The sequence below is a fragment of the Protopterus annectens genome, chromosome 10.part0 (genome assembly GCF_019279795.1).
Source record: "Protopterus annectens isolate FY-2018-M chromosome 10.part0, PAN1.0, whole genome shotgun sequence".
In the NCBI taxonomy this organism is placed as follows: Eukaryota; Metazoa; Chordata; order Ceratodontiformes; family Protopteridae; genus Protopterus; species Protopterus annectens.
Window position 1 is genome coordinate 1,584,312,692 of NC_056744.1, and position 27,042 is coordinate 1,584,339,733.

General features: G+C 41.5%; 1 protein-coding gene across 1 annotated transcript in view; it reads left to right on the forward strand.

Annotated features, from left to right (window-relative positions):
* The window catches only part of STX4 (syntaxin 4), a 1,371,134-nt gene that overhangs the window by 599,044 nt on the left and 745,048 nt on the right, over window positions 1–27,042 (forward strand). The window contains exon 5 of the mRNA XM_044086236.1: window positions 6,075–6,145. Within this exon, the coding sequence (XP_043942171.1) occupies window positions 6,075–6,145 (71 nt within the window). The remainder of the gene's footprint in view (window positions 1–6,074; window positions 6,146–27,042) is intronic.

Sequence of the window (27,042 nt, forward strand, 5' to 3'; positions counted from 1 at the left end):
ATTCTTATACTACTTTTATATCAGCAGCATAAGTACCTCATTAACATTTAAAGAAGCTGACAATTTCCCAAATCTACACAAATGGATATAAATAATTACGTATACAATAATATGTAATATACACACACACGCATGCATACATATCACAGTAAATATTTCACATTCAATTAATTTTTCATCCCATTTGGTTGTAAGGTGTCATAAACATATATAGTTTGCCTCTCTTTTAACAAATGATGCATTCAGAACTAACTTTGAATGTTTGCAAACTGTCATAACAAAGAACTCTATCAATTTAGGATCTTGCCCATGCTTTTCATTAAAAAAATCTGATTTTGTAAGTACATCATTATGGATATACCATACATGGTCTAGTATTCTTTTTTCTTACCTAAAGGCGTATTTTGTCCAATGTAAAAATTATTACAAGGACATCTAAGTCCATATACTATGGCCTTTTGATAGCAGTTCTTAGTCTCAAATGCTCTAAAAAAATGGTCGTTAATAACAAGCTCTAAAGAATCAGAAAAAAATTGCATACTGAACAGTTCTTGTATATAGTACACAATTGAGCCCCTCTGTCTTAACTAATGAATAATTAAACCAAAAAGTAAAAAGGGCACACAGACAGTTAGTAAAAGCTGTAACAAAAAATTTGCCAAGCTAGTTTTCACTTTGTGATACATTAAACCTCCTGTAATAGAGGCCCATGGGTTTTATGCAAGTGATCCCTTAATGACATAGTGTTTTAGCTAAATGGCTTCTCAATGTCTATTACTTTTTCCTTTTTCTTTTTTATGTCTTTCTGGACATATTCAGGCCAACAAATCCCAATGCCACTAGCTGTGCACATGCCCTTTTCAGCCTTATGACTTCACCAGCTCAGCATAAGTGGACTGTTTGGCTATATTTCAGAAACACAGGGTCTTTAAACCCAGCTAATGTCCATAGCCGTTAAGGTGTCTGCGCAATACCTCAACTAACATCGAAACCAAATAGTAAAAAGTTCACACAGACAAACCAATTATTAAAAACTACAAAAAACCTAGCCAAGCTAGAGTTTTCACTGTGTGATACCTTAAACCTCCTCCTGTAATAGAGGCCATGGGATGTATGCAAATGACCTCTTAAGGACATCAAGTGTTTCAGCTAAATGGCTTCTGCATATATATGACTTTTTTTCCTTTTTAAGTTTTTATGGACTGATTCAGGCCAACAAAGCCAAACACCGCTAGCTGTGGACATGCACGTTTTGGCCTTTTATGACCTCTTCAGCACAGCATAAGTGGACTATTTGGCTATACTCTAGAAACACATGGTCTTACCTTTGTGTGTTTTTTTAATTTTATGGTCCTTTCTTATATTTCCCATCTGTTACTTTAGATATGGAGGCACATAATTGCTTGCCAGCGTATCATCCAGTATATAAAATGCCACTGATGCAATTAATCACTAAAACAAATTGTCTTTGCTCTAAAGAATTCCCCATATAGCAGAGAATTCAAAAGATGAGGGGGATATGCACTCATAGCATACAAAAAGGTGTCAGCTGATGTAGGCTTACGATACAGAGTAGCAGAAATTTGACTTTCCTAAACATAAATGTCTAAATATAGATTTTTTAAAACTCAGAAGTAAATGATAAACCATACCAATTATGTTGTAAATGACAAAAGAATTGTTCAGAATTTTGCAGCATCCCTTTAACTATAAAACATAGTCAGTGTAGCATTTATAAAATGCTACATTCTCTTTAAAATGTTTATCCATGTACAGCAGTCATCTGTACTTGACCCATAAAGATTTTGACATGTGGGTACAAATTTTTTACTCATGGTAGTCTCATGTGTTTGTTTATAAAATCTTCTTCATTCGGCTTTTCCTGGTTAGGGGTCAACACAGCAGATCACCTGTCTGCTCATGATTGGCAGTAGAGTTTTACGGTGTCGAGTTGCCAGCCCAGCGCCCAACCTTCCATGGAAGAGACACACACGCAGGCACTCATGCCTAGGGCCAATTTAGTGTCCAGTCCACCTACAGCATGTCTTTGGGATGTGGGAGGAAGCACATGCAATTAAAATAAATAGGTAAGACAAAATTCAGCCATCCTCAAAATATCATCTTCTACCTGTTTATATTTAAATACATTTTTCAAAGCAGAGAGACCCAACTCGTGCTGACTATAGATGAATGTAAACTTTTCACCTTTACTATAACAACATATCTACTGTAACAAAACTTAAACTATCTTCCTATCTAACTTTGTTAATTTCCTGAAGAAAATTAAAACTATCACTAACACAAAATATTCGACCGTGTAAGGGATATCCATAATGATGTACCTACCAATTCATTTGCATTGCATTTTAAAGAAAAGCATATGCAAGATCCTAAACTGGAGTTTTTTGTTATGATAGTTTGCAAACACTCAGAATTAGTTTTGTATGTATAAGATATATTATTAAAGAGAGACATAGTACATGTGTTTTTTGACACCGTACAACCAAATGAGATGAAAAAGTAATTGAATGATGTATTTATTGTTATATGTATGGTGTGTGTGTGTGTGTGTATATATATATATATATATATATATGTATGTGTGTGTGTGTGTGTGTGTGTGTATATATATATATATATATATATATATATATATATATATATATATATGGGTCTACTGCTTTTGGTCGAATTACATTTGGTCGAAAATGATTTCAGGCAGCTCACTTCGCTGAAAGCTCATTTGGTCGAATTCCATTTTGTCGAAAATGGAATATAGCCCATGCCCCACTGCAGTGCGACCCTGGACTGAGAATATAAAGTTAGGAGGTGTGTGGGGGGCACAGACCCCCACATTGGGGGGTGTGGGGGTATAACCCCCCCACATTTTGCAACTAGTATTTACTAATGTTATATGTTTCAATGTATTTTTAATGGATACACAAGTATATAATAGTGAATACACTGCAAATATGTGGGGGGGCTACACCCTCCCAATGTGGCGGGCTGTGCTCCCCACACCCCCCCAACTTTATATTCTCACTCCAGGGTCGCACTACAGTGTGGCAAGGGCTATATACCATTTTCGACCAAATGGGTTTTCAGTGAAATGTATTTTCGGTGAAGTGGGCTGCCTGAAGTCTTTTTCAACCAAATGTAATTGGACCAAAAGCAGTAGAGCCATATATATATATATATATATATATATATATATATATATATATATATATATTTGTATTTAGGAAATTGTGCCTTTTGTTTAAATGTTACTGAGGTAATTGTAATGCTGTTACAAAAGAAGTAATGCATTAATGTTGATAGAACCATATAAAGCAGTTTTGATGAACTGCAAGTTCTCTATAACATTGACATTAAAGTGAAGTTATATTTCTGTTGTGCTGAACATGTCTTTCTTGAAACAGTAGTTGTGTGATATTATGGCTTCAGTGAATATTAAATTGTTTTTTATAATTTTATATTGGTGGGTGGATGTTTGTTGTGGTGCGTGGAGGTACCAGTGGCCCATCAAAAGAGGTAGTTGCATCAGTCAGGGTATTACGTACCAGGGTGTGGAGCTTTGGGTAGACTTCCCAAAACTTTTACTTGGGGCAGCAGCCAGCATATTGAAGAAGGAGAGGGTTGGTGAGTATGATGTCTGACTGTGGCAGTAAATAGAGGCCAAGGGCTTGAAACTCTTAAGAAGACAATGAGAAACATGACAGAGTTCAGCTGTATGTCAGGGACAGGTTATTGTAGCCAAATAGAAATTATGTTCAGAATTGCTCAAACATCTCCCTCCCTGTTTTGCATCTGTGACATGCTGTTCCCACTTCCATTTAAGTGTAAATGTCCAGAGCTCCAAAGTCCTAAGGGAGACAGTTGTAGAAACTGATACCAGATAACTTTACAGAGCTCCGTTTTAGTGAGGTTAAAGATATACTAGAGGAAAAAATACTGTCAGTCAGTGCCACAGCGTACAAGCTGGTAAATCTATTACTGCAGTCGATAAAGCAGGATTGCACACACACTTCAGTGTGCATAGATCTTGTCTGAAGATTAGCTATGTTAACACGATTACCCCTGTAATGCAGCTAGGAGGAGTTCTCTCTAGTGGAAGCCCTGAAAAAGGCTCTACAGATCGGGAACCGTAGTACAGCCTTGAAAAAGGCTCCTAAGGGATGCCCCCTGTAGTGGCCTCGGAGAGCGCTGTAGATAATCAAACCATAGTAGCCTTGAGAAAGGCTGTGGATAATCCAACTGTAGTAGCCTTGAGAAAGGCTGTGTGACCTTTTTGTATAGCCTTCAATAAGGCTCCCAGCTGGTGTGCTCTCTGCTGGGGAGTCTGATAGCCTTCAAAAAGGCAGTGGTGAGCCTTAACAATGGCCTGGTAGAGCCTTTAAAAAGGCTGTGGTGATGGGTCCTGTATGTCTGACTCATCCTATAAAGCCATGAAAAAGGTTCCAGACAGCGGTGTGCCTCCGAGTGTGGTCAGGCCTAGGCTTCCTTGGGGTGGTCTGCCTTCCCGGTGGCTCAGTCCAGTGTATGGGGGTGGTGGGAGGTAGTAGCCAGCGGTCAGGGCAAAATCTCAGTGAGGGCACTCGGAGAAAGAATGTGTGCCCAGGCTCCTGTTGGTGGTAGGCTCGTACGTAGAGAACTAAGTAGTGAGAAGCTAAAAGCAGCAAAAGGCAAACAAGTACAATAGGAACATGTAAAACAAAAGACAGATTTGATCCTCAGCGAAACAGGTCGTTTATTGCCATCAAAGCGCTTTTGTTTTCCCAACATATATATAGACTCTGTAGACATTAATTTCTTAGTCAAGAGGAGCAGACCAAGACTGAGATTCCAGATAGACTTTTCTCAGCAACAAACTTTAATAACAAACTTTTCCTTAAGGCCTTGGGGTGTAAATCATCTTACCACTTGGTTCACTACACATTGTAGCACATGAGGAAAACACCATGGTTTCTCAGAAATGTCCGGAATCAATCCACAAGTTTCCTTGTAACAATGATTTCACTTCTCTGTTCTGTGAAGGAGTTCTTGTGGTGGACATATCTAAATGACCTCAACATAGGAATGATCCTACTACCTCCATCAAGGATACAACATTTTACACTCTTCAGGTTTTACACGGAGCTGATTTCAGTAATCAGTCAGTCCAAGGTTTGGCAATAAAAGTTCTTTCCAAAGAAATTAAAGCAGCCTTCAGTGTCTTGACCACTTTCATCCAGGTCATCTTCAGGTAAGTACAGGCAACACAGCAGCAGTACATGTATCAACAGTAGGGGAACCATCTGCTTCCAAAAAGAGAGACTACAGATTTTGAATTTGGCTATACAACACAATCTGCAGCTATCAGCAATGCATCTCTCTGGTTTACAAAACCAATTTGCAGGTTCTCTTAATAAGGAAGATTGTGTTATGAATAGAAATTGTGTAATCTTAAGTGGAAATTAGACCAACTGACCCTGAAAGTCATGGTACAAATATAGGACATCCCAGAAGTGGATGAGCTTTGCCTTGATCTTGACCTGAGGCTTTTGCGAATGAGAGCTAACCAAATTAGCCATTTAAGAGTCTTGTTAATAGGTTTGTTTATGCATTGCCTGTTAAAGCACTTCATTGGAACACTATAGTTAAACTTGTCAGAAAATCATAATTAATGAACCACTTATATTAATTTGTCTAGTTTGATAGTTAAGACAAATGGCTGTTTGAAATACAATATATATCTAACAGAGCAGACTCATTAGAGCTTGCCATTGCATTCCTGCATTACTACTTTAGCCAGTGAGATTTATGTTTTCATGTATGTGTGTAGGTTTTGTGTGTTGCTTCAAGAACACGTTTTACGCATAGTGACCCCGTGCCCTAGTGCAGGGATTCAAACTGTGACCTTTTGTGCTAATGTAGGATCTGTACTTCAATACACCTCACAAAAAACATGGATCTAAATAAATTTGGAATCAGCTTATCCAGACTGTTGGAAACACTGTTGAAAGTTGAACTTGTAGCACACAAGATCTGGTGCCACTGCGGTATTAATTCTGGTTTCCTTTGGATGTTCACAGCATTAAAACTAAGTGATGAAGAAGAACAGAAGTGTGCCACAGATATGCAGATCCGCATGAAGAAGACGCAGGTTAGGATCTTTTTTTTTTCTGAGAATACTATTTTGTTGGTCTTGTCCATTATCATGGGTATAACTAGATGCTTCATTCCATAATTTCCTTTTTTCTTAGTTTTATCCAGTTTACTTCTATACCATTCAGTTCCCCTCACCTTTTTAACTTTTGTGCCGCCTTTTTTCTTGTTTTAAGGTTTGTTAATCAGTTCATAATGAAATAGTACTTTAGGGTGTACTTCCACTTATGAGCAATCAGTTGAATTTTCCATATTTTTAAAAAATAACAAGTAAGCTTATTGCCATGGTGGAGTTTACTACACAAAAACACAAAGCAGAGTGGTGCAACAGTTATTGTTACATCACAGAACTTTGTTCTCCATTTTGGTTCTCTGCCAGGTGTCTTCTATGCAGAGTTTGTCATTCCTGCATCTGCACAGAGTTTTGCAAGATACACCCATTTCCTCCCACTTTGACATGACCTAGATAAAGCAGTGCTTCTTTAAATCATTTTTATGTATGTGACATGCATGTGCATCTTGCAGTGGGCTGGCAATTGTGTCCAGCATTTGTCCTCTCCCATGCATCCATTGAATGCAGGAACAAATAACATAAGACAGTTGAACAAAAAATTGTAATGAACTTGCTTTTGACCAATTAACGTTGCACATTTCCCAAATTTCAGAAACCTCTACTCGCATTTTCTGATCACTCAGCATTTTACAGAATGGCACTCACTAAATTATGATTTAATTAAACAATTATTACAGCACGGTATATCTGCTTGTCAAAGGATAACTTGGGTTGTCTGAGGTAGCATTTACTACCAACAACTATTATTATTCTGTGGTTCAGAACTAGTCTGCTGGCCTTTGATATTTATTGAGTTTAAGTCAAGAGAAATTTGCCGTTTTGGTATATCAGAGAATATATTTTTTCGTATTTGTTGTTTCATTCTAAAGTTTGTAGTGCTTGACTGTTGATCAGTTAAAAAAAGAAAAAAAGTGTAAAAATAATTATAAAGGATTTGCTTCTCTTGTCTTAGCCTTGTGGTATCTTTATTATCCCAGAATGCAGTGTTACATTCACGTGGTGATCACAGGACATCGTAGCACTTTTGAAAAGTTAGTGAAATAATTGCTGTCATCATTCGTTTGTTACCCATTTAAGATAGTTAGGTCAAAGGACCTTTATCAGCCACAACCTGGGTACTGTGCATATGAAACATACATAATTCAGACATAGGATCATAGGAGGTTACTAGGCTAATGGCCCTGGGGCCCTTACAACCCTAGCCAAGAGTTTATCCCCAAAAAAGCAACCTCAGTCAGCACCTGTCACCCCTGTCGATGAGGGACACAGATGGAATCCCTGGGACAAATTTGTGGTTTCCCATCCACTCAGTGTCAGCAAGGTACTCTGTTTGACATATATGGAAAGTCTGTTCCAGAGACGGGGCAGCCTCTGGGAGACAAACTTGTCTCTCCAGCAGGTTTGTTGATGCCGCATATTAGATTTAGGCCTGTTGAGCAGGTAATGCGTGAGGAGTTAGACTTATGGATATGGGAGCATCTCTAGTAGGGCAGGGTCCGATATTGCCTTGTAGGTGCGACACCGATCACCTCTAAGCAATCTGTATGATACTGAGTGGAGTGATCGTGATTTGAGCCTGTCCACATAGGACAAGTGTCAGAGGCCATGGATTCTCTTTCCAGTCGGTGCAGGTATTTGGAGAGGTACATACCAAACAGGGCGTTATACTCAATTGTTGTCCTAATGAGGGAGGAGTACAGAGAGATAATAATTTTTTTCTGGATGCAATCCATTTGCTTATGAGTTGAACCAAGTAAAAGGCTTTTCTAACCACTGCGGCTACATGATGGTTGAATGTGAGATTGTTGTCAACCTGAGTTACCCAGGTCTCGTCACAGGTTGTGTTTTTAGGGGGTTGTAGTTGATGTGGTAATTAGTAGGGGCCGTGAATAATGGCATGATGGTAGATTTTTTATGTTTAACTTAAGGCCATGACTTTGGCAGCAGTCATTTGTTGCTTTGAGACCCTCTTGCAGTATGTTAACATCAGTTGGGGAGTCAGTGACAGCACCCAACTTAGTAATTCGCAAACTTGTTTAGCTGCAGGCCTTTTGTTTTTGCCTGGACCTCTGAGAAGTAGATGGCAAACAGTAGGGGTACCATGACAGATCCCTGGGGAACACCACTAGTGACAGGTCCGCTGTTGCAGGTGGAGGCACCTATTTTGACTTTGGTGAGTCAGTTGGGCACCCATCTGATGAGATAGGGATTTACAGCAAATTGTGTTAGCTTTTCAGTGATGCCCGAGTGGGGGATTGTGTTAAAGGCCTTGACCAAGTCAAGGTAAGCTGTATGTACAGACTTTCCCTCATCCAGGGCTGTGGTGACAGTCTCAAAGAAGTCAACCAAGTTCAACAGGCAAGAGCTGCCCTTGGCGAATCCAAACTGGGTGGAGTCAAGTGCTTGGAGATTTATGTGGCAAGGGAATTAACAGTAATGATGAGCTAACTATTTGTCATAATTCTCCAGAAGTAGTCAGCTCTGCTGGTATTGAGGGAATGAAGCCAAGACTGTGACTCTGGCAACAGGAGTTTGATTAGTTGCATGGGCTCCTACTAGAGCTGTTGTGGGTGGAAGAGGAATTCTAAGACAGAGTCTGCTCCACTCTTCCAGTGGGAGGATTTGGAGACATGCTGGAAGCACATGGGTAAAAGCACAGACAGTGGTGGTGGTGAACTGCCATGGTGGTTACTCATTGCTGCAGACTAGAGATGCAGACATTGGAACAGAGGTGTTAACATGGTGGTAAAGGTATTTCCCTTTACTTCCTCTCTCATGATGCAACTTATATATACAGGAAGTAGAGCTTAAAGGGCAAAGCACCTGCTTATACAAAATGATGATGGGGATCAGATGACAGTTCTCTCCCTCTCTAACTTGCTGTTTAAAAAAAAAAAAAAAAGTTGATCCAGTCTGATAGTGTTAGGCAAGCTGATAGCTTTTTCATCTGCAGAGGTTAGGCTGGACAAAGAAGATCAATTTGTGATCAGCAGCAGGAAGAGAAAAAAAGCAGTGATGCATACACAGAGTACTAAATGAGAAATCCTGCAATCATTATATAAAGTAAAATAAATTTAAATAAAACTGATCAAATTAATTATTAATAAGAAAGGAGTCCCCATTATTTAGATCTGGGTCATTTTGCAGTGTATTGCTAATAAGTAAAAGACTTGTGATCCAAATAATGGCAGGTTATTGTTGGTAACATTACTCCCCAATCATATTTAATTATTTTTTCTTGGTATCTAATACATGTAATCAACCAACTGTAAAGGAAAACAAAAAAACATTGAAAGTAGTTTATAGCATAGTAGATACAGACCTGTCATTGTTAAGATTTTAATTATAAGCCTGCTTTGTAGTAATGATGGTTTGGCATGACTTTTGTTCTGTGCTGTTTGTTTAGTTTTAGGAAAGTAGAGTCATTTATATGATATTTTTTTATTAAAATGAGAGACTTCACATAATTTTGGCATGCTTCTTGTTTGTTATATATATATATTTTTATTAAAATGACAGACTGCATACTTTTGGCTTGCTACGTGTTTGCTATATGTATTTTATTTTATTTTTATTTATTTAACATTTGTTTACCGGGAAAGTCCGACTGGACACAGGTCTTTTTTCAGCGGAGGCCCTGGGAGTAAAGCTCATTGTGTAACAGTACATTTTCATGCACACATTACAATAGTCAAAATATAAAGTAAACAAAATGTAGTGTACATAAGAACATACTAATTTGTTACATCTTGACAACAAAACCTAGGCTTTGAATATAGCTAGTACTATTTGTAGGTGTGACTTGTGTCAAGATATAAGGTTAAGACAGGTTGATAGGAACAAAGGATTAAACACCAGGGGAGAAGTTGATATGTTTTGGATATGCTATGATATATCCGAGCACTCATGAGAGGTTAGTACAGTAACATAGCCACTTATTTTTTAGATATGCTTTAAGTGATGGCTTAAAGTGGTCATTGGATGAGATTGAGAGAATGGATTTTGGAAGGGAGTTCCATATACGAGATATATAGTTGGAAAATAAAGATTCTTCTGCAGTGTTGTTGGCCTTGGAGATGGTGAGTAAGTTCTTATTGTTAGAGCGAAGTGGTCTGCTGGAACTGTAAGGAAGGATGAGATTTTGTAGTGCAGAGGTTCTAGTTGGTTATGTTACAGTTTTGTGAGTTGGAGTTGGTTGTAAAGAATAATTTTAGGAAGCTTAAGCCAGTCTAGTATCCTTAAAGCTGTACAGTGATGTGTTCTATATGGCCAGTGAGATGCAAACTTAGCAATTTTATTATAACATGCTTCTAGCTTAGATAAGTCAGTTTTCCTTAGATTAGTTAAAATTGGAGAGGCATATAGAGAGTGGAAACTAGATAGGCTTGTGCTAATGTAATTTTGGCCATTGTGGTCAGGAACCTTTTTTGCCTATATAGACTTCCACGTTTCTTATGGACTTTTAGAGAGACATGCAAGTCAAATTTTAGGGTATTGTCTATTTCCACTCCAAGAAGCTTTGTAAGAGTTGGGGAGATCACGCTATTGTGTTAAATGTTGGGCATGAGATAGATGTCTTGCTAGGTTGGAAGGGTAATAATTTAGTTTTGTTTGGGTTCTGGATTAGATGGGCATTGGCTAACCATGTTTCAACAGAAGTGAAAGATTCCTGTGTTTGAGAATGAAGAGTTGATAGAGAAGTGGCAACACAGATAAGTGTTGAATCATCTGCATACTGTATTATAGAACCACGTGGAGTAGCTGTGTGTAGATTATTAGTAAAGAGGGAGAAAAGGAGAGGGTCCAAGATAGGTCCTTGGGGGACACCAATGGTTAAAGGAAGGCGTGGAGATAGGTCACCCTGCCATAGAACAGATTTTTGACGGCCAGATAAATAGTTATGAAACCATGCTGTGGCAGATGGTGAGAAGGATAGTTCAGTTAGTACATCTATTAATTTGGAATGGGAGACAATATCAAAAGCTTTTGATAGGTCTAGAAAGATGGCAGATGCAAAGTTGTTGTTATTTCTGTGATGGTTTTTGGTATTAGTGAAGGATGAGAGAGCTGTAGTGTTACTATGTGATGGATGAAATCCATGCTGAGTGTTTGCGAGAAGGTTATTTGTTAGTAAGAATTTCATAACCTGAAGATGAATACACCTTTAGAGTAACTTAGAAAGAGGTGAAAGAATAGCAATTAGCCGATAGTTTGTCAGTCTGTGGAAGGTCCCCCTTTATGAAGTGGTATTGCATGGGAAATGTTCCACAGTTGAGGGACCTTGTTTTCAAGAATGAATCTATTTATAAGGATTGATACTGGGAAGGCTATAGATTCAGCTGCAGTTTTGAGGTATTCACTGGGTAAGTTCTCTATGGCAAGTGTAAGTAGGTTTTAGTTTCTGGAGTAGTTTTTTATAGTGGCTGTAGGAACTGGGGAGAAAGAGAATGAGGCATTACTAGTAGTAGACTTGGCTGGTTTGGTATCAGGAGTAGGGGTTTGCTGCTTGAAAAGGGTAGCTATAGATTCAGTAAAATGTTTGTTAAAAATGGTAGCTATGCTGTCGGAATTGTTGTGGATGTTTGGCATTGGTGTAGTAGATTTTCCTGGGTGAAGGATTGAGTTTATAGACAGCGGGAATTTTTGAGGGTTTTTTTGATATGTGTTTTCAATGTTATGATAGAAATTTATTTTATCCTGATATATTTATATTTTTGCCTTATTTCTAAGTTCTTGATACTGTTGTTTAGAAACTACTGTGTTAGTCTTACGCCATAGTTCCCAGGCTTTATCTCTAGTTTTTTATTTGTATTAAAATGACAGACTGTGCATATTTTTGGCTTGCTTCTTCATTAGGTGCAGAAAAAGTATGCTACCCTAGTCATCTAGCGTCAGCATGCAAGACCTTTGTCTGTTATGGTGCTGAGTACTTGCATACGTGAAATGGTGTGTTGGAGGGCTTCGATTATACCATGGAAATATGTCTGTCACCATAATGAAGTTTGTTAGAACATACTTAAGATTTTGCTTATTCCATCAAGCAACCTAGTACAGAAGGTGTGGCTCTGAAGTCACTATTTCCTGCCATTCACTTTCTGCCCTTGGATTAACTTGTAGCCTGTCATGAATATTTCAGGGAAGAAGATTGTTACCTTGGTGTACATCAGTCCTGATATCCCCATTCTGAACTTCTTTCTGGATGTATTTTTTTTTAGTTCCATTTAACTGTAGTATTTCCAAGGACTATCCTCCAGCACAAAAATGTCTTTTCACTTCCGTCTACCTTTTCATAGTAATGTGTGTATGTAAAAAAGGCACTACACCATGGTACTGGATGGCTGCTGACTTATCCCAGCTTTCCAGGGAAGTCTCACAAGACTCTATTTAGTCTGCTGTACTTTGTAATAATATAAACCCTGTTTTTTTTTTCTTCTGTAGGTGAAGGACTTGCCCACAGACCAGCAGGTCGTATAATGTAGTGTTGTGGTGGACTGCTCTTTCCTTCCACATGCTTTGTGCACTGCACAGTGATTTTTTAAGATACAAAAAGAGTGTGTGGGGGGTGCTCCACATATCCTGTAGTATTGAGTTTGGTGATTTGTAATTGGGTGGAAAAACTAGTAAACAGTGCTGAATCATTCTGCATCATTATCTAGAGTAATCCTTTATGGAACAGAGATGTAAAGAGCATTTAAATGTCTTTGCTTTTGCTTTAAATGAGCATTTGTTGATAAGAATCTTAAGATATGCAGGGGTATCCTTTAACACTGACTGTAGCGATTCTTAGTGGAACAGTTGTTACATGCACCTAGCGCATTCTGTAATTCTATACTGTACTTTCCTCATAGCAAAAGCTTGCAGGAGACGCTGAAAAATCCTGTACCATAGTTGTACGGTTGGGTTGAGAATAGGCTGTAAGGCATAGATTTTTATGTTGGCCAGTACAGGTACCCCTTGTTGTGGTAGTATGGATCATTTAGGCAGCTTGTAACATTGTAGCCATTCCCAGGTAAGTATGTAGTGGGAAAGAGCAAGGGTCACCCTGACATTCTGTTTGAGTTGTGTTCATTGACCTTCAGTAGAAAATGGTAGTAAAAGACATCTATGTATTTTGTGCAGTTTTCTGCAACAGCTGTTGAACAGAGGAAGCAGATGTTACCCAGGTATCCTGCTTAGATTTTTTTTATCCCTTTTAGTGGGGAATAATAGGAGATGTAGATTATTAAAGATGTTTATTACAGTATTAACTGTTGCACTCCTTGCTTTTGGGATATCCTGTGTGCAGGTAACCTGACTAGCAGGCCAGACTTCCAGAGCTTTACTTTATCTAAGGCCCTCCCACCAGGCAGAAGAATGTCAGTGGTATTAACGGTGCGTCAGCTGATGCAGTTTTCAGATCTTTCTTGCTGTGCATAGCTGTCTGGTTTTGGGCCTACTTCCAAGAGCCGGAAAAGTCCTCATAGTTTTTTTTTTTTTTTTTTTTTTTGCTGATTTCATAGCTGAATGTGATTTTGAATCTATTTCTGGTTATGAGCTTGTTAGTGAATCATGGCAATGTGTCCAAGTACAGATTCTCCACAAGGACTCTTGTAACAGGTGTTTGCTTTGCCTTGGTCCAAATTTCAGCATATACTGCTGTCTTCATTCTGCATGTTTCACCCCCAAGGATAATCTATAGAAGGTGTCAATCTATCCAGGAGTTCACAGCTAAGAGAAGGGCACTTATCTGGTTCTGTGCTGCCATAGCATTGGCCAGTACCTTCTAGATCCCTCCACCTAAGAAAAAGCACTCCAGTAAAAGACATGGAAATCAGTGTTGGGACCTTCTAGATCCTTCTGCCTAAGAAAAAGCACTCCAGTAAAAGACATGGAAATCAGTGTTGGGAGACCACTCTAGTTTCCCTTCTCTGGCACCTGCAGGAGTGGTCAGGTACTTTTGCAGCCCTGTACATCAGTCCACCTTGGCTGATGCCTCTAGCATGACTGCTGTGCAGGCTGCTATGCCATTGGCATTTTGGATATCCTTCCAGACCTACAGTTCTGTCACTGCTTCTAAGACCAAAGCCACCTTAGCTTTTGGAGGCTTGTATCCTAATTTCTGAAGGGGAGGGAGTGATCTCCAGTCATCTAGTCTATGCAAAGGTTCCCAGGGACCACACTGAAGTCTCAGTTCATACCTATGACCTTAGTCTTCGAGGGCATCTGTTCTTGAAGCAAGGAAGTAGAAAACCCCAACGAAAACTTGGGTCCACCAGCTTGCCTCTTTCAAGACTGGCCAGTGCCTTAGTCCCCTTTACTTCCTAGGCTGGCACTGATGTTTTAGTTGAATTGGACAAGATAGGTGTTCATCTTGTTCACTGTCACAGTAGCCTTAGCTATACAGAGCATTGTATCCTGCACAGGATACAGCAACCAGTCAGCTTCAAAAGTGTTGATGCCTCTTCAGTTTCACTGTTTCTGATAAAAGAAACAGAGATTCATTATCTTCTGAAGAGGTTCAGGTTTTTGAACCAAAAAAATGATTGTGAAGAGACATTGTTTCCCCAGGTTTTGAGTCTGAGGAGTTTGTGGTTTTTGCCAGTCCCTTTGAAGGATATTCTTTCTCTGAAACTATTTCCAGAATGACTTTGGTTGTTCAGTGGGAACTTAATGATATTCTACTGTTCTTGAGGAAATATGATTTATTACAACATTAGAGGCTGTTTTTGTCAGTCTTTTGCTTGCTTGATAACTCACCTGCTGCCCCTAAGAAAGCAGATGTATTGTGTAAAGGTCCTCACTCTTGTAAGTTTTTATACACTCATTCCAGATCAGTCCCAGCAGCTATTACTGTACTGAACCCAGCTGCTGCTAAACGTCTGGTTAATACCAGTCCATCGCCTTATGTCAAGCATGAGAAAGCTTTTTCTGCTACCTTTATTTTTAGAAATCTCTGCTGTTATGCTAATATTTATACCTGCTTCTTTTGAAACCATGATAATATTATGGCATTGTTTTCCTTTTCTTAGTGAAAAAAAATGTGTATAATCTAATCGCTTCTGTGTCTGAAGTGGTTACAATGTTTAAAATTTTATAATTTTTGCTGATCAACTTCCATTGTTACTGGAACTGTTATGAGGAAGTTTGTTTGATTGCTTACTCAGAAAGGTCCAGAAGAAAAGATAGAGAGTTGTTTTTGGACCATGTGCTTCAGATATCCTTAAGGTTACAGGTGACATTGGGAATCTCTCTCTTTTTTGAGGGATGATTCCTCATCTGTCTAATCAAACTCCTCTTTCCCTTCTGTCATTCAGAATCTGCTATCTCCGGGGATAATGGAAGCCATCCCTCCTCCTCAGTTAGGAGAGGGGATTTATTCAAGAATGTTTCTGGCGCTAAAAAGAATTTTCATGTAAACCAATCCTGGATATTTCCTTTCTAAACCTGTTTGTGATAGTGCCCATATTCAAAATGTTATCCTTTTATAACTTGTTACCCCTTGTTCCTCAGATTTCTGGTGACAGATTTAATAGATTCATATCATCATGTTCCTATAAATTCAGATTTCAGATGTTTTCTGCGTCTTGAATACATTATCAGTTCTCTGCATTACCCTTTGGACTGTCACTACTGCAGTGCTATTTACAACGTATCTAGCTCCTGTGATACTCTACTGCAAGGTATTCACATGTCCCTTATTTAGACAACTTGCTTATCTTGGCAGAGTCTTTTTCAAAGTGTCCGTGATCTGACAACTAAGGCGAGGGTTTCTAGGAGAAGCTGCATAAGTCTTGTTTGACTCGTTCTCAAATTGCTTTCCTAGGATGTCTTCTAGATGCTTCATATCTGATGTTGTCTATTTTCATTCATTCCTCAACGCATGGGTTTGGATCCAAAACTCTGATCTGACTCTGTGGTTACTGTAGCTCATGGTCACCAACAAACTCTCGAGCTCCTTTCCTGCCCATAATCCACTATGCCTTAGATCTCATTTGCTGCTTACTTGACTAGACGTGGTTGACTGCTTCTCTCGAGCAGTTTGTTTAAGATAAGTAAACATTTCTTTAATACTTTGTCCATAAATACTATTGTTAAGTAATTTATCTAGATACTTTAATCTGTTTCTTGAAGTTTTTTGCTACCCTTCCTAAACTTTCTTCCCTTTGTACACTTACTAGTGTATTTGACACAACCATTGTTGGTAGGCCTTTCCTACCCCTGCTTATCCTTTCTTGACAAGGGTGTTCTATTTCTCTAATTTGCCTCTTTTTATATATATATATATATATATATATATATATATATATATATATATATATGTGTTATCTTTGCTTTTTTTTTTTTTTTTTTTTGCTTACTGTTGTCGCCTCACTCTAAGACGTTGTCCTGTTCGATTCTCAGCTAGAGCGTCTTCTGTGTGGAGACGTGCGTGAATGGGCGTACCTTCGTTGAAAGTTGTGCGTCAGAGCTGGCAACTCGGCAAGTAAAAATCTACTGCTAATCATTAGCAGACCGGAGTTCCTCTGTGGCGACCCCTAACTGGAAAAAGCCGAAAGACACACCTGCTGTTAGCTGTAAGATTTTAGTGGTGGTCTTTCCAGTTTCTTTATATAATTGTTTCTCGCATTATATCTGCAGAGGATTCAATAAGTGTGATGATGTGGGCATAAAATGCCTTTTCTCAGATACTCTCTGTGCCTATTGTTTAGGTGCAGAACACCTAGATTAGGAGTGCAGCATTTGTTGTGGCTTTAATCCTCAGGCTTTAGCTGAGAGGAAAAAATAATATTAAATGGTATGTTGCCAACTCCAATGTTCTTTGTGTTTCACTGTTGCAGTCATCACACTTGGGATGTTCATCGTGCATACAGCTGCAGTCATAACAGATGGGTTCTCCAGCCATCAGGCGGGTCCTCGGTTGGCCGAATTCCAAAGTCTAGGTCCGGCGTCTGTTGTCGTCGCTTCCTCCCTGACGTCAGTGCGACAGGGGTATAAAATAACCAGCCGACGCCTTTTTCTTCAGTCTTTCTTGCCACGCGGTGCCCGAAGCAGAAGCAGTTCGCAAGTGCCGATCGGCCATCTCCTGAGATTACGAATATTTTTCAACCGAAGTCTTCTTGAAAGCTAAGTACCCCGTTGGGGAAACTTTTCTTGCCTCAGACCGATGTCAGACAAAGTTAATAATTGCATTTCATGTAGGAAGCAAATACCGCATAAGGATTTTCATTCCCTCTGCATTCCTTGCTTAGGCCCAGACCACGACGTCTCGGCCTGTAGTTTTTGTGCTACATTCAACAGACGCACTATTAAGCGTTGAGCGGAGTTCGCCCAACACTTTTTTGGCAAAAAATTTAATTACATTATGTCGTCGGATTCTCCGACTGCAGTTTTGAGTAAAATATGCAAAGATAAGGACCGACATACAAGGTCCGCGGCTTCTACCGACACCACGCCAAAGCAGACTACAGGTGGTCCAGTTTTCAGTGAGGCGCCTACGCAGCCCCTGACTACTGATGACGCTTCATTGGAGGTGTCTTCTGTGCCCGAGGTCGCAGGCTCTTCGGCCCACACCCCGACTACAGATACCGAAGCCACTCTTGGCGGTGAAACTCAGAGTTTAGACAGGTCTGCCACCTCTCAAGGTGTCTTCAGGCCTTCCTCTTCTTTTTCCATCAAGGCTTTCACTAAGTCTAAAGCAGCCATGCATACTAAAAGACAAGCTCCACAGGGCCCTTCTCAAGGCCCCATGCCTAAAAAGCAGATGCTCAAAATGGCTGAGGATTTGATTACTCTTATCAGGGGTTCTCAACCCCCCTGGACAAAAGGCCCAGAGTGGAGGAAGAATCCCCCTCCTCGGACCAGGCCTCCATTATTTCAGAACATTCTGATAACCAGGAACATTCATACTCCCCTTTTGAAGATTCTGATGCAGAGGAGTCCATTCTCTCTGTCTCCCCCCCTGAGGATTACTCTTTTGGGGAAACCTTGCATACCTTGAGGGAACACTTCCACTGGGAAGGCCAAGAGTACTCGGACTCCAAGAAAAGGCTTAGGGATTTTCTCTTGCTCCCTCAGCACAGGCCTCTGGCTATACCTCCTGTCTTAGACATTCTAGATGATGTGTATTCGGAGGCCTGCCTTAACCCAGACTCTTTACCTCCAGCCCCAGTCAAGCCTGACTGGTATTACCGGGTTCCTGACTCACACCAATTCCTATACAAAGCCATGCGGCTGACCCAGAAACTATCTCATAGGGCCCCAGGGGAATTAAGGCCTCCACTGCTAAAAATCCATTACCTTCAGAGAGATTCCAGAGCTTTAGAAAGGCGGGGAAAAAGGTATACACCTTGGCCACCTTAACCATGAGGGCATTAAACTGTCAGTTCCATATGTTAAAGTACCAACAGTTTCTGTTATCACAGTTGAGAAGCAAAATGTCACAACCTGAACAACCAGACTTGAAGGAGTTGCAGGATTTGATACATAGTGCAGAACAAGTGGGTAAACATACCTTGCAATGTGGTTTTGATGCTTTAGAGGCCTCATGTAGAGCTGCTGTTACAGGATCAGTCATACGTAGACATGCCTGGCTCAAAGAGCAAACCTTACCAGGTCATGTCAAAGCTAAATTACTAGATGCCCCTCTGCAAAAAGATGTATTGTTTGGTGTTAAAGCTGAGGAGGTATTAAAGAAAATGGAGGAAAAGGCAAAATCAATGCAAACAGTGAAAGATTTCCTACAGGTACAACCTACACGTTTCAGTAGAAATTGGCCTTCCAAAAATTGGTCCTCTTCAGCCACGGACAGACCCCAAAGAGTAGATACAGGCGCCCGAGGGGCAGAGGGCAATCTCAAGGATCATTTAGAGGCAGACAATGGCAAGCACCTACACAAAGAGGTGATGAGGATAGTTCACAGCCATTCAGAAAGCAGACCCAATGACTTTCCCCTTTGCATGCCAAGCAAGACTCAAATGGCAACCCCCTTAGGAGGAAAACTGGCATTATTTTCAAAAAATTGGCATATTGTCACAAAAGACAAATGGATCCTGGACATTATAAACAGAGGCTACAGATTCCATTTTCACACCCTTCCAAAAATGAGAGGCATGCCAAACCTGCCACTCAATCAAAGGGCAGAGGCACAAAGGCAAATTACAGATCTCATAGACATGAAAGCTATTCAAGAGGTACCTACGCACGAAACAGGTCAAGGTTTTTATTCCAAACTATTCCTGGTACCAAGGAAGGGAAAAGATTGGAGACCTATTTTGAACCTATCCATCCTAAACACATTTCTACTCATACCAAAATTCAAGATGCTCACTCTACAGCAGCTTCTTCCCATGCTGGGCAAGGAGTCTTGGCTGGTAACATTGGACCTCAAGGAGGCATACCTGCATGTCCCAATCAGACAAAATTGCAGAAGATACCTCAGATTTCTTGCAGGTTCAGCCCATTATCAATTCTCTGCATTGCCCTTTGGCTTATCTACTGCACCCAGAGTATTCACGAAATGCCTGGCATCAGTAATTGCCTACTGCAGACTTCAAGGGATACAAATATACCCCTATTTGGATGACTGCCTGATCCAAGCGGACAGCAAGCACATTCTTCTGAAACATCTGGCTTATGTAATAATGTTGTTGAACTCTCTGGGATACACAGTCAACAAAAAGAAATCAAGGCTAATACCCTCTCGAAAGATAATTTTCCTGGGTGCCAACTTGGACACAAACACCCAGATGGGCCTACCTCATGCCAAAGAAGCAGGGACAACTAACTCAATACTTCAGAACACTAGCAAATTGCACCAGGCTGACTGCAAGGAAAATCCTGCAGGCTCTGGGATTCATGGCATCTTGCATCTTACTAATCCCATGTGCAAAGCTGCATATGAGGAAACTTCAATGGTACCTGAAAAACCTATGGTCTCAACACAGCCGCAGTTTGGAAACAATAGTACCACTAATTCCATGTCTACAAAAGGAATTTCTGTGGTGGGCTCAAGCATGCCAAACAAACACAGGTCTTCCATTCAGCAAGCCTCAAGCAAATCAAGTCATCACAACAGACGCCTCGGACTACGCCTGGGGGGCGCACATGGCAGATCGGTGCATTCAGGGCAAATGGTCCTAAAAAGAAAAGCACCTTAACATCAATCAAAAGGAAATGCTAGCAGTAATAAATGCTATTATAGCTTTCAAAGACCTTCTGCAACCAGGTCAACTGTTGATAAGAACGGACAACACCACAGTTATGTTGTACATAAACAAACAGGGAGGAACACATTCATACCCCCTATGCAGACTGGCCATGTCACTTTGGAACATGGCCATGGACTTACAAATCGAACTACAAGCACAGTACTTGCCAGGCAAGGAAAACACGCTGGCAGACAACCTAAGCAGAAATATGACAGATCCACACGAATGGAAGTTGCATCCAAAAGTTTTTACAGAAATAATCTAAGCATGGGGAAGGCCAGACATAGATCTCTTTGCCTCCCACAAAAATCACCAATTGACAAAATTCTGCTCAAGGATTTTCCATCCAAAGGCATGGAGAGTGGACTCTCTCTTTCAGTTGGACATCAATGACAGTTTATGCCTTCCCACCTCTTCCTCTGCTGCCCAAAGTTCTATTGAAAACCAGAGCAGACAGACCAAAGATGATTCTCATTGCTCCAGACTGGCCAAGACAACACTGGTACCCACTCCTGAGGAGCCTGACGTATTCCCCACCATGGACCCTGCCTCTAATGCCTCTTCTCCTGACTCAGCACAGCTTCAAAACTCTTCACAGTCAGCTAAAAACACTCAATCTAGCCGCATGGAAGATTCCTTAGCATCACAACAGACCCTACTCTCCAAGGAGGTGCAGGATGTCATTTTGGAGGCTAGAAGGCCGTCAACTAGAAAAGCTTACTCCGCAAAATGGAAACGGTTTTGTGTCTGGAATGAGAAAAAGGGTCAGGATCCTGGAAAACTGAATTTACCTCAAATACTACAGTATCTAGCTGAGCTGCTAAGCAGTGGACTTTCATTCTCCTCCATCAAAATCCATGCCTCAGCCATTTCTGCAGAATACAACACTGATCCACCCTTATTCTCTCACCCTCTCTTAAGACAGTTCCTCAGAGGGGCTAAGAATCTAAGACCCCCAAGGAAACAACCAATACCTGCTTGGGATCTCAATTTCATTCTGTAAAAACTGACCTTGCCTCCCTTTGAGCGAGCTGCCTCATCAGAATTGCAATATTTATCCTGGAAAACAGCTTTCCTTCTGGCTATTACCTCAGCTCGGAGAGTTTCAGAACTACAAGCTCTCATGGCTGTGCAGCCTTTTATCATCTTCCATCAGGACAGAGTTTCCTTACGAACCAACCCGTCCTTTATGCCTAAAGTGGTATCCAGGGTAGCTTTGAATCAGGCCATACACTTACCTACCTTTTATCCTAATCCTCAAAACAAAGGGGAGAGATTACTACATTCCTTGGACATCCACAGATAACTGTGTTATTATTTGGACAGAACAAAGCCTTTCAGAAAATCAGAACAGCTCTTTGTGTCCTATGCTGTAGGAGCTCAAGGAAAGTCAATTTCCAAACAGACAATCTCAAAATGGATAGCCCACTGCATACGCTTTTGCTATTCTTTTCATGGCAAAACTGTACCTACAGGCATCAGATCTCACTCCACAAGGGCCACAGCTACCTCCGCAGCTTTCCTCAGAGGAGTTCCTACCAAAGATATTTTAGAAGCAGCCACTTGGAGTTCTGTGCATACCTTCTCCAAGCACTACCACCTACCATTATACTCCAAAACTAGAGCAGGCTTTGCCACTGCAGTCTTGCAGGGCATCCTGGCTCCTCCTAGTTCCACCTAGTACCTACCACCCCTTTCTTAGCTTTGGGATTCTACCCATCTGTTATGACTGCAGCTGTATGCACAGTGAACATAGTACAGTTTTGTACCTACCATAAATGTAGATGTTCGAGTGCTAATACAGCTGCAGTCCAGGTTTCCCTCCCTCCTTCCCCTCTTGGGACAGGCCTATTGGCTAACACCTCCTCATACAACCTGATTGGGGTATTCATTTATGGTGTATTTGCTTGCAACTACTGTATTTTAATTATATTGCATTGCTTTATTACACAAATTTATGTATTGCCTTCCTTCTCGGGGCACCTGACATCTGGGGCAAGAAAAACTGAAGAAAATGGCGTCGGCTGGTTCCTTTATACCCCTGTCACACTGACGTCAGGGAAGAAGTGACGACAACAGACACTGGACCTAGACTTTGGAATTCGGCCAACCGAGGACCCGCCTGACGGCAGGAGAACCCATCTGTTATGACTGCAGCTGTATTAGCACTCGAACATCTACATTTATGGTAGGTACAAAACTGTACTTTATCCTGCCAGGTGTGGCCCTCAGTCGGCCCTAATAACAGAGGCTTAGTATTTCTGCGTCAGTTACTGTCGCTCCAGGACTGACGTCAGGTCGTCAGTTGTATAAAATCAGGCAGCCGACGCCATTACATCAGTCTTTCTTGCTGAGGAGCAGTTCACACGAGTGCCGGTCGGCCGCTACCTGAGTTTTCATTTCCGAATTGAAGTTGAAGTCTTCTAAAGCTAAGTACTCCATTGGGGATCCTTTTTTCTTGCTCTAACCGATGTCCGAAAAAATTAACAATTGTCTCGCCTTTGGAAAGCAAATACCACACCAAGGCTTCCATTCTTACTGCGTCACCTGTTTAGGCCGAGACCACGACGTCACTCGCTGTCGCTTTTGTGCTTTGTTCAATGCCAGAACTATACGTCATCAGGCCCTTAGTGTAGTTAATGTTTTCACTCTCAGCCCTCGTATTCCGATATGGTTTCAGTAAGCCATCTGACTACTGATCATCCTAAAAATTTAAGGATAAAGATAGAGACAGACTGCACAGGTCCAAAACTGCAGACGACACTTCCATTAAGCTAGTCGTCAGTTCTCCAGTTCTCAGTGAGGAGCTTTCACAGCCCCTGATGCCCGCTTCTGTGGATTCGCAGGCTGCTACTGAGACCCATTTGGAGTCCCGTATTCCACAAGACTCTTCTTCGATTAAAGATCCTGCAGATGTCTCTACCTTGGATGGGTCCGGAGCCGGTGAGCAGGCACTGGCTTCCGAGGAAGTTCTTTGCACTACCGATACTCGACACAAACCGACGACTTTTTTTGCGTCTTCAGTTCTTTCTAAAACTACCGAGTTTCTAAGGCCCAGGGTACAAACTACGCCTAAAAAAAATGATGAGATGACCCAAGCTCAGGCATCTGCTTCCATGCCTCAATCTCAAATGCTTAAAATGGCAGGAGACCTTATTATGTTTATTAGGGGAAGCCAGGCTACCCCTTCCAAAACAAAAAGAGATTTGTCCCCAGTAGTTTTATCTGAACAGGAGTACGATGACTTTGAGGTTTCTGAATATGAAGGCATGCAACCCCTCTCTGCTTATGAGGATTCTGATGCAGAGGAATCCATTCCTTTTGCCTCTCCTCCCGAGGATTTTTAATTTGGAGAAACATACTTTAAAAGAGCATTTCCAGTGGGGATGTCAAGACTATAATCAGTCAAAAAAGTGACTCGGGGAGTTCGATTTATCACAGCACAGACCTTTAGCCATTTCTCCTGTTCTGGATGTTGTGGATGATGTTTTTATGGAATCCAGTTTGACTCCTGACACCCTTCATCATGCTCCCAGGAAACCTGACAGGTACTACAGAGTCCCTGACTCTCACAAATTCCTTTTCAAAAATTCTACTGCTGACCCAGAGGTCATCTCCCAAGGACCTAAAGGAATTATAGCAACTTCAGCTAAGAATCCCACCCCCTCAGACAGGGATTCCCGAGCTTTAAACAGATGGGGTAAAAAAATATACACCTCTGCAACTCTTGCTATTAGAACACTAAATTGTCAGTTCCACATGCTGAAATATCAGCAGCATACCATGGAACTCCTCAAACAAAAAATGTCTTCCTTTCCTGCTTTTACAGAAAATAAAGAATTACAAGAGCTTATGCATTCTGCAAGCCAAGTTACTAAGCACACCTTGCAATGTGGCTTTGATGCCTAGAAGCATCTTGCAGGGCAACAGGCACTGGTTCTGTCCTTAGAAGGCATACTTGGCTTAAGGAACAGACTTTGCCAGACCATGTCAAATCAAAATTATTGGATGCACCATTGAACAAAGACAATTTGTTTGGCACCAAGGCAGAAGAGGTCTTAAAAAAAGATGGAAGAAAAAGCTAAATCTATGCAGACAGTTAGACTTTTTACAGGTCCAGCCTCCGAGGTTCAGAAGGCATTGCCCCTCCATGCATTGGTCCTTTCCGGCCCCCTCCAGGCCAGCTCATCCAAGACCCAGGGGAAGCAAACCCCTCCCCCCAGACAGCAGTCCCAGAGAATGCAAATATCTAAGCAATGGAGTTCCTCTCTTCAAAAGCAGGGAATGCTAAGCCAACCCCTTATGGTAAGAACTGACAATAACTTTACACCTCCACCCATTACCTCTGCCCACCTCCTTGTGCCCCTAGGAGGAAAACTCTCCTTCCATGCAAACGACTGGGCCTCTATTACCGAAGACTGATGGGTCCTCAACATAGTGTCCCAGGGATACAAATTTTATTTCCACACTCTGCCAACCCCCAAAAGGGTTCCCAGATCTTCCTTCAAACCAGTGGGCAGAGGCCAAAATGCAAGTCCATTCCCTGCCCTCCATGAGGGCAATACAGCATGTTCCTGCAGACCAAATAGGCAAAGGTTTCTATTCCAGACTCTTCCTGGTTCCCAGAAAAGAGGGCACCTGGCACCCAATCCTCGCTCTATCCATTCTAAACACCTTTCTGGTGATACCAAAATTCAAAATGCTCACCCTCCAGCAGCTTCTTCCTATGCTTTTCCAGGATGCTTGGTTAGCCACCCTAGATCTAAAAGAGGTCTACCTACACATCCCAATCAGGGAATCTTGCAGGAAATATCTACGTTTCAGGGCAGGATCTATGCACTTTCAGTTTTATGTGCTTCTGTTTGGTTTATCCACTGCTCCCAGAGTTTTCACAAAATGCCTGGCTCCAGCCATTGCTTTTTGCAGACAAAGAAATATTCAAATTTACCCCTACTTAGATGATTGCCTGATTCAGGCAGACAGTCAGGAAAAGCTCTTACAGCACCTGACGTTTGTAAAGGACCTACTGACCTCCCTGGGGTATACTATCAACAAAAAGAAATCAAAACTAGTCCACACACAAAAAATTGTATTCCTGGGAGCAAGCCTGGACACAGCATCCCAAAACTCCGTTATCCACAAGCAAAATCCTGCACGCTCTAGGGTTCATGGCCTCCTACATTCTACTCATTCCATATGCCAGACTACACACAAGGAAACTACAATGATACCTAAAAAGCCTTTGGTGTCAACACTCTCAAGACCTGGATACTGTCATATCTATGATACCCTGTCTAAGGAAAGATTTTCTTTGGTGGGCAGCAGCATGCAACCACAGCAAGGGACTTTCCTTCTCACAACCTCACTCCACCCAGACCCTCACCATAGACGTATCAGACTATGCCTGGGGTGCACACCTGGATGGCAGGTGCATTCAGGGCCATTGGAGCCCAAATCAAATACATCTGCACATCAACCAAAAAGAGATGCTAGCTGTTCATCAAGCCCTGACAGCTTTCAGACCCCTACTCTCCCGGGGCCTCTAGTGATCAAAACAGACACCACCACAGTGATGTGATGCATCAACAAGCAGGGAGGGACTCATTCTTATCCTCTCTGCAGGCTCGCCATGACCCTTTGGCACATGGCCTCAGCCATGCAAATACACCTGCTAGCACAATTCCTGCCAGGCTCCCTAAACTCTCTGGAAGACAACTTAAGCAAAAACCTGCTAGACCCACGAGTGGCAGCTAGACCACAGAACCTTCAACCTTGTAACCCAAAAATGGGGCACCCCGAAGGTGGACCTTTTTGCCTCCTGCTCCACTCATCAGCTCAGTAAATACTGCACCAAGGAACCTCACAGCAAGGCCTGGAAAGTGGATGCTCTATCCTTCCAATGGGAAAACCTCTCGAGCTATGCATTTCCCCCTCTACCACTTATTTCAAGTGCACTGCTGAAAATAAGGGGGGGGACCAAGGGCAATCTTGATTGCCTCAGACTGGCCACGCCAGCACTGGTACCCATTGCTGCGCAGCCTGTCACCCCTGCCACCATGGCACCTACCTCAGATCCCAACACTCCTGACCCAGAAGAATGGCAAATTCATGCATCCACAATTGCAGACCCTGAACCTGGCAGCCTGGCTTATTTCCTGACCTCTTCTCCAGCTGCCAGCCTAAGCAAACAAGTCCTGGATGTTATACATAAGGCCAGACACCCCAGCACTAGAAAATCCTATGCTGACAAGTGGAGAAGGTTTTGCACCTAGATCCAGTCTAAGGGAGTGGAAACAGCACAGCCCTCCCTACCTCTCATCCTGGATTACCTATAAGACCTATTACACAGGGGTCTATCCTTCTCTTCTATTAAAATTCATGCCTCTGCCATCTCTGCTCATTAAAGCACAGAGCCACCTCTCTTCTCACACCCTCTCATCAAACAGTTCCTAAGAGGGTATAACAACTTAAGGCCACCCAGAGGAGCTCCTACCCCAGCTTGGGACCTTAACTTTGTGTTGGAAAAGCTCACCCTACCCCCCCTTCTGCCTGCAGCTTCAGCAGAGTTAAAATTACTATCTTGGAAAACAGCCTTGCTTCTGACCATCACTTCAGCTAGAAGTGTTTCATAGCTAC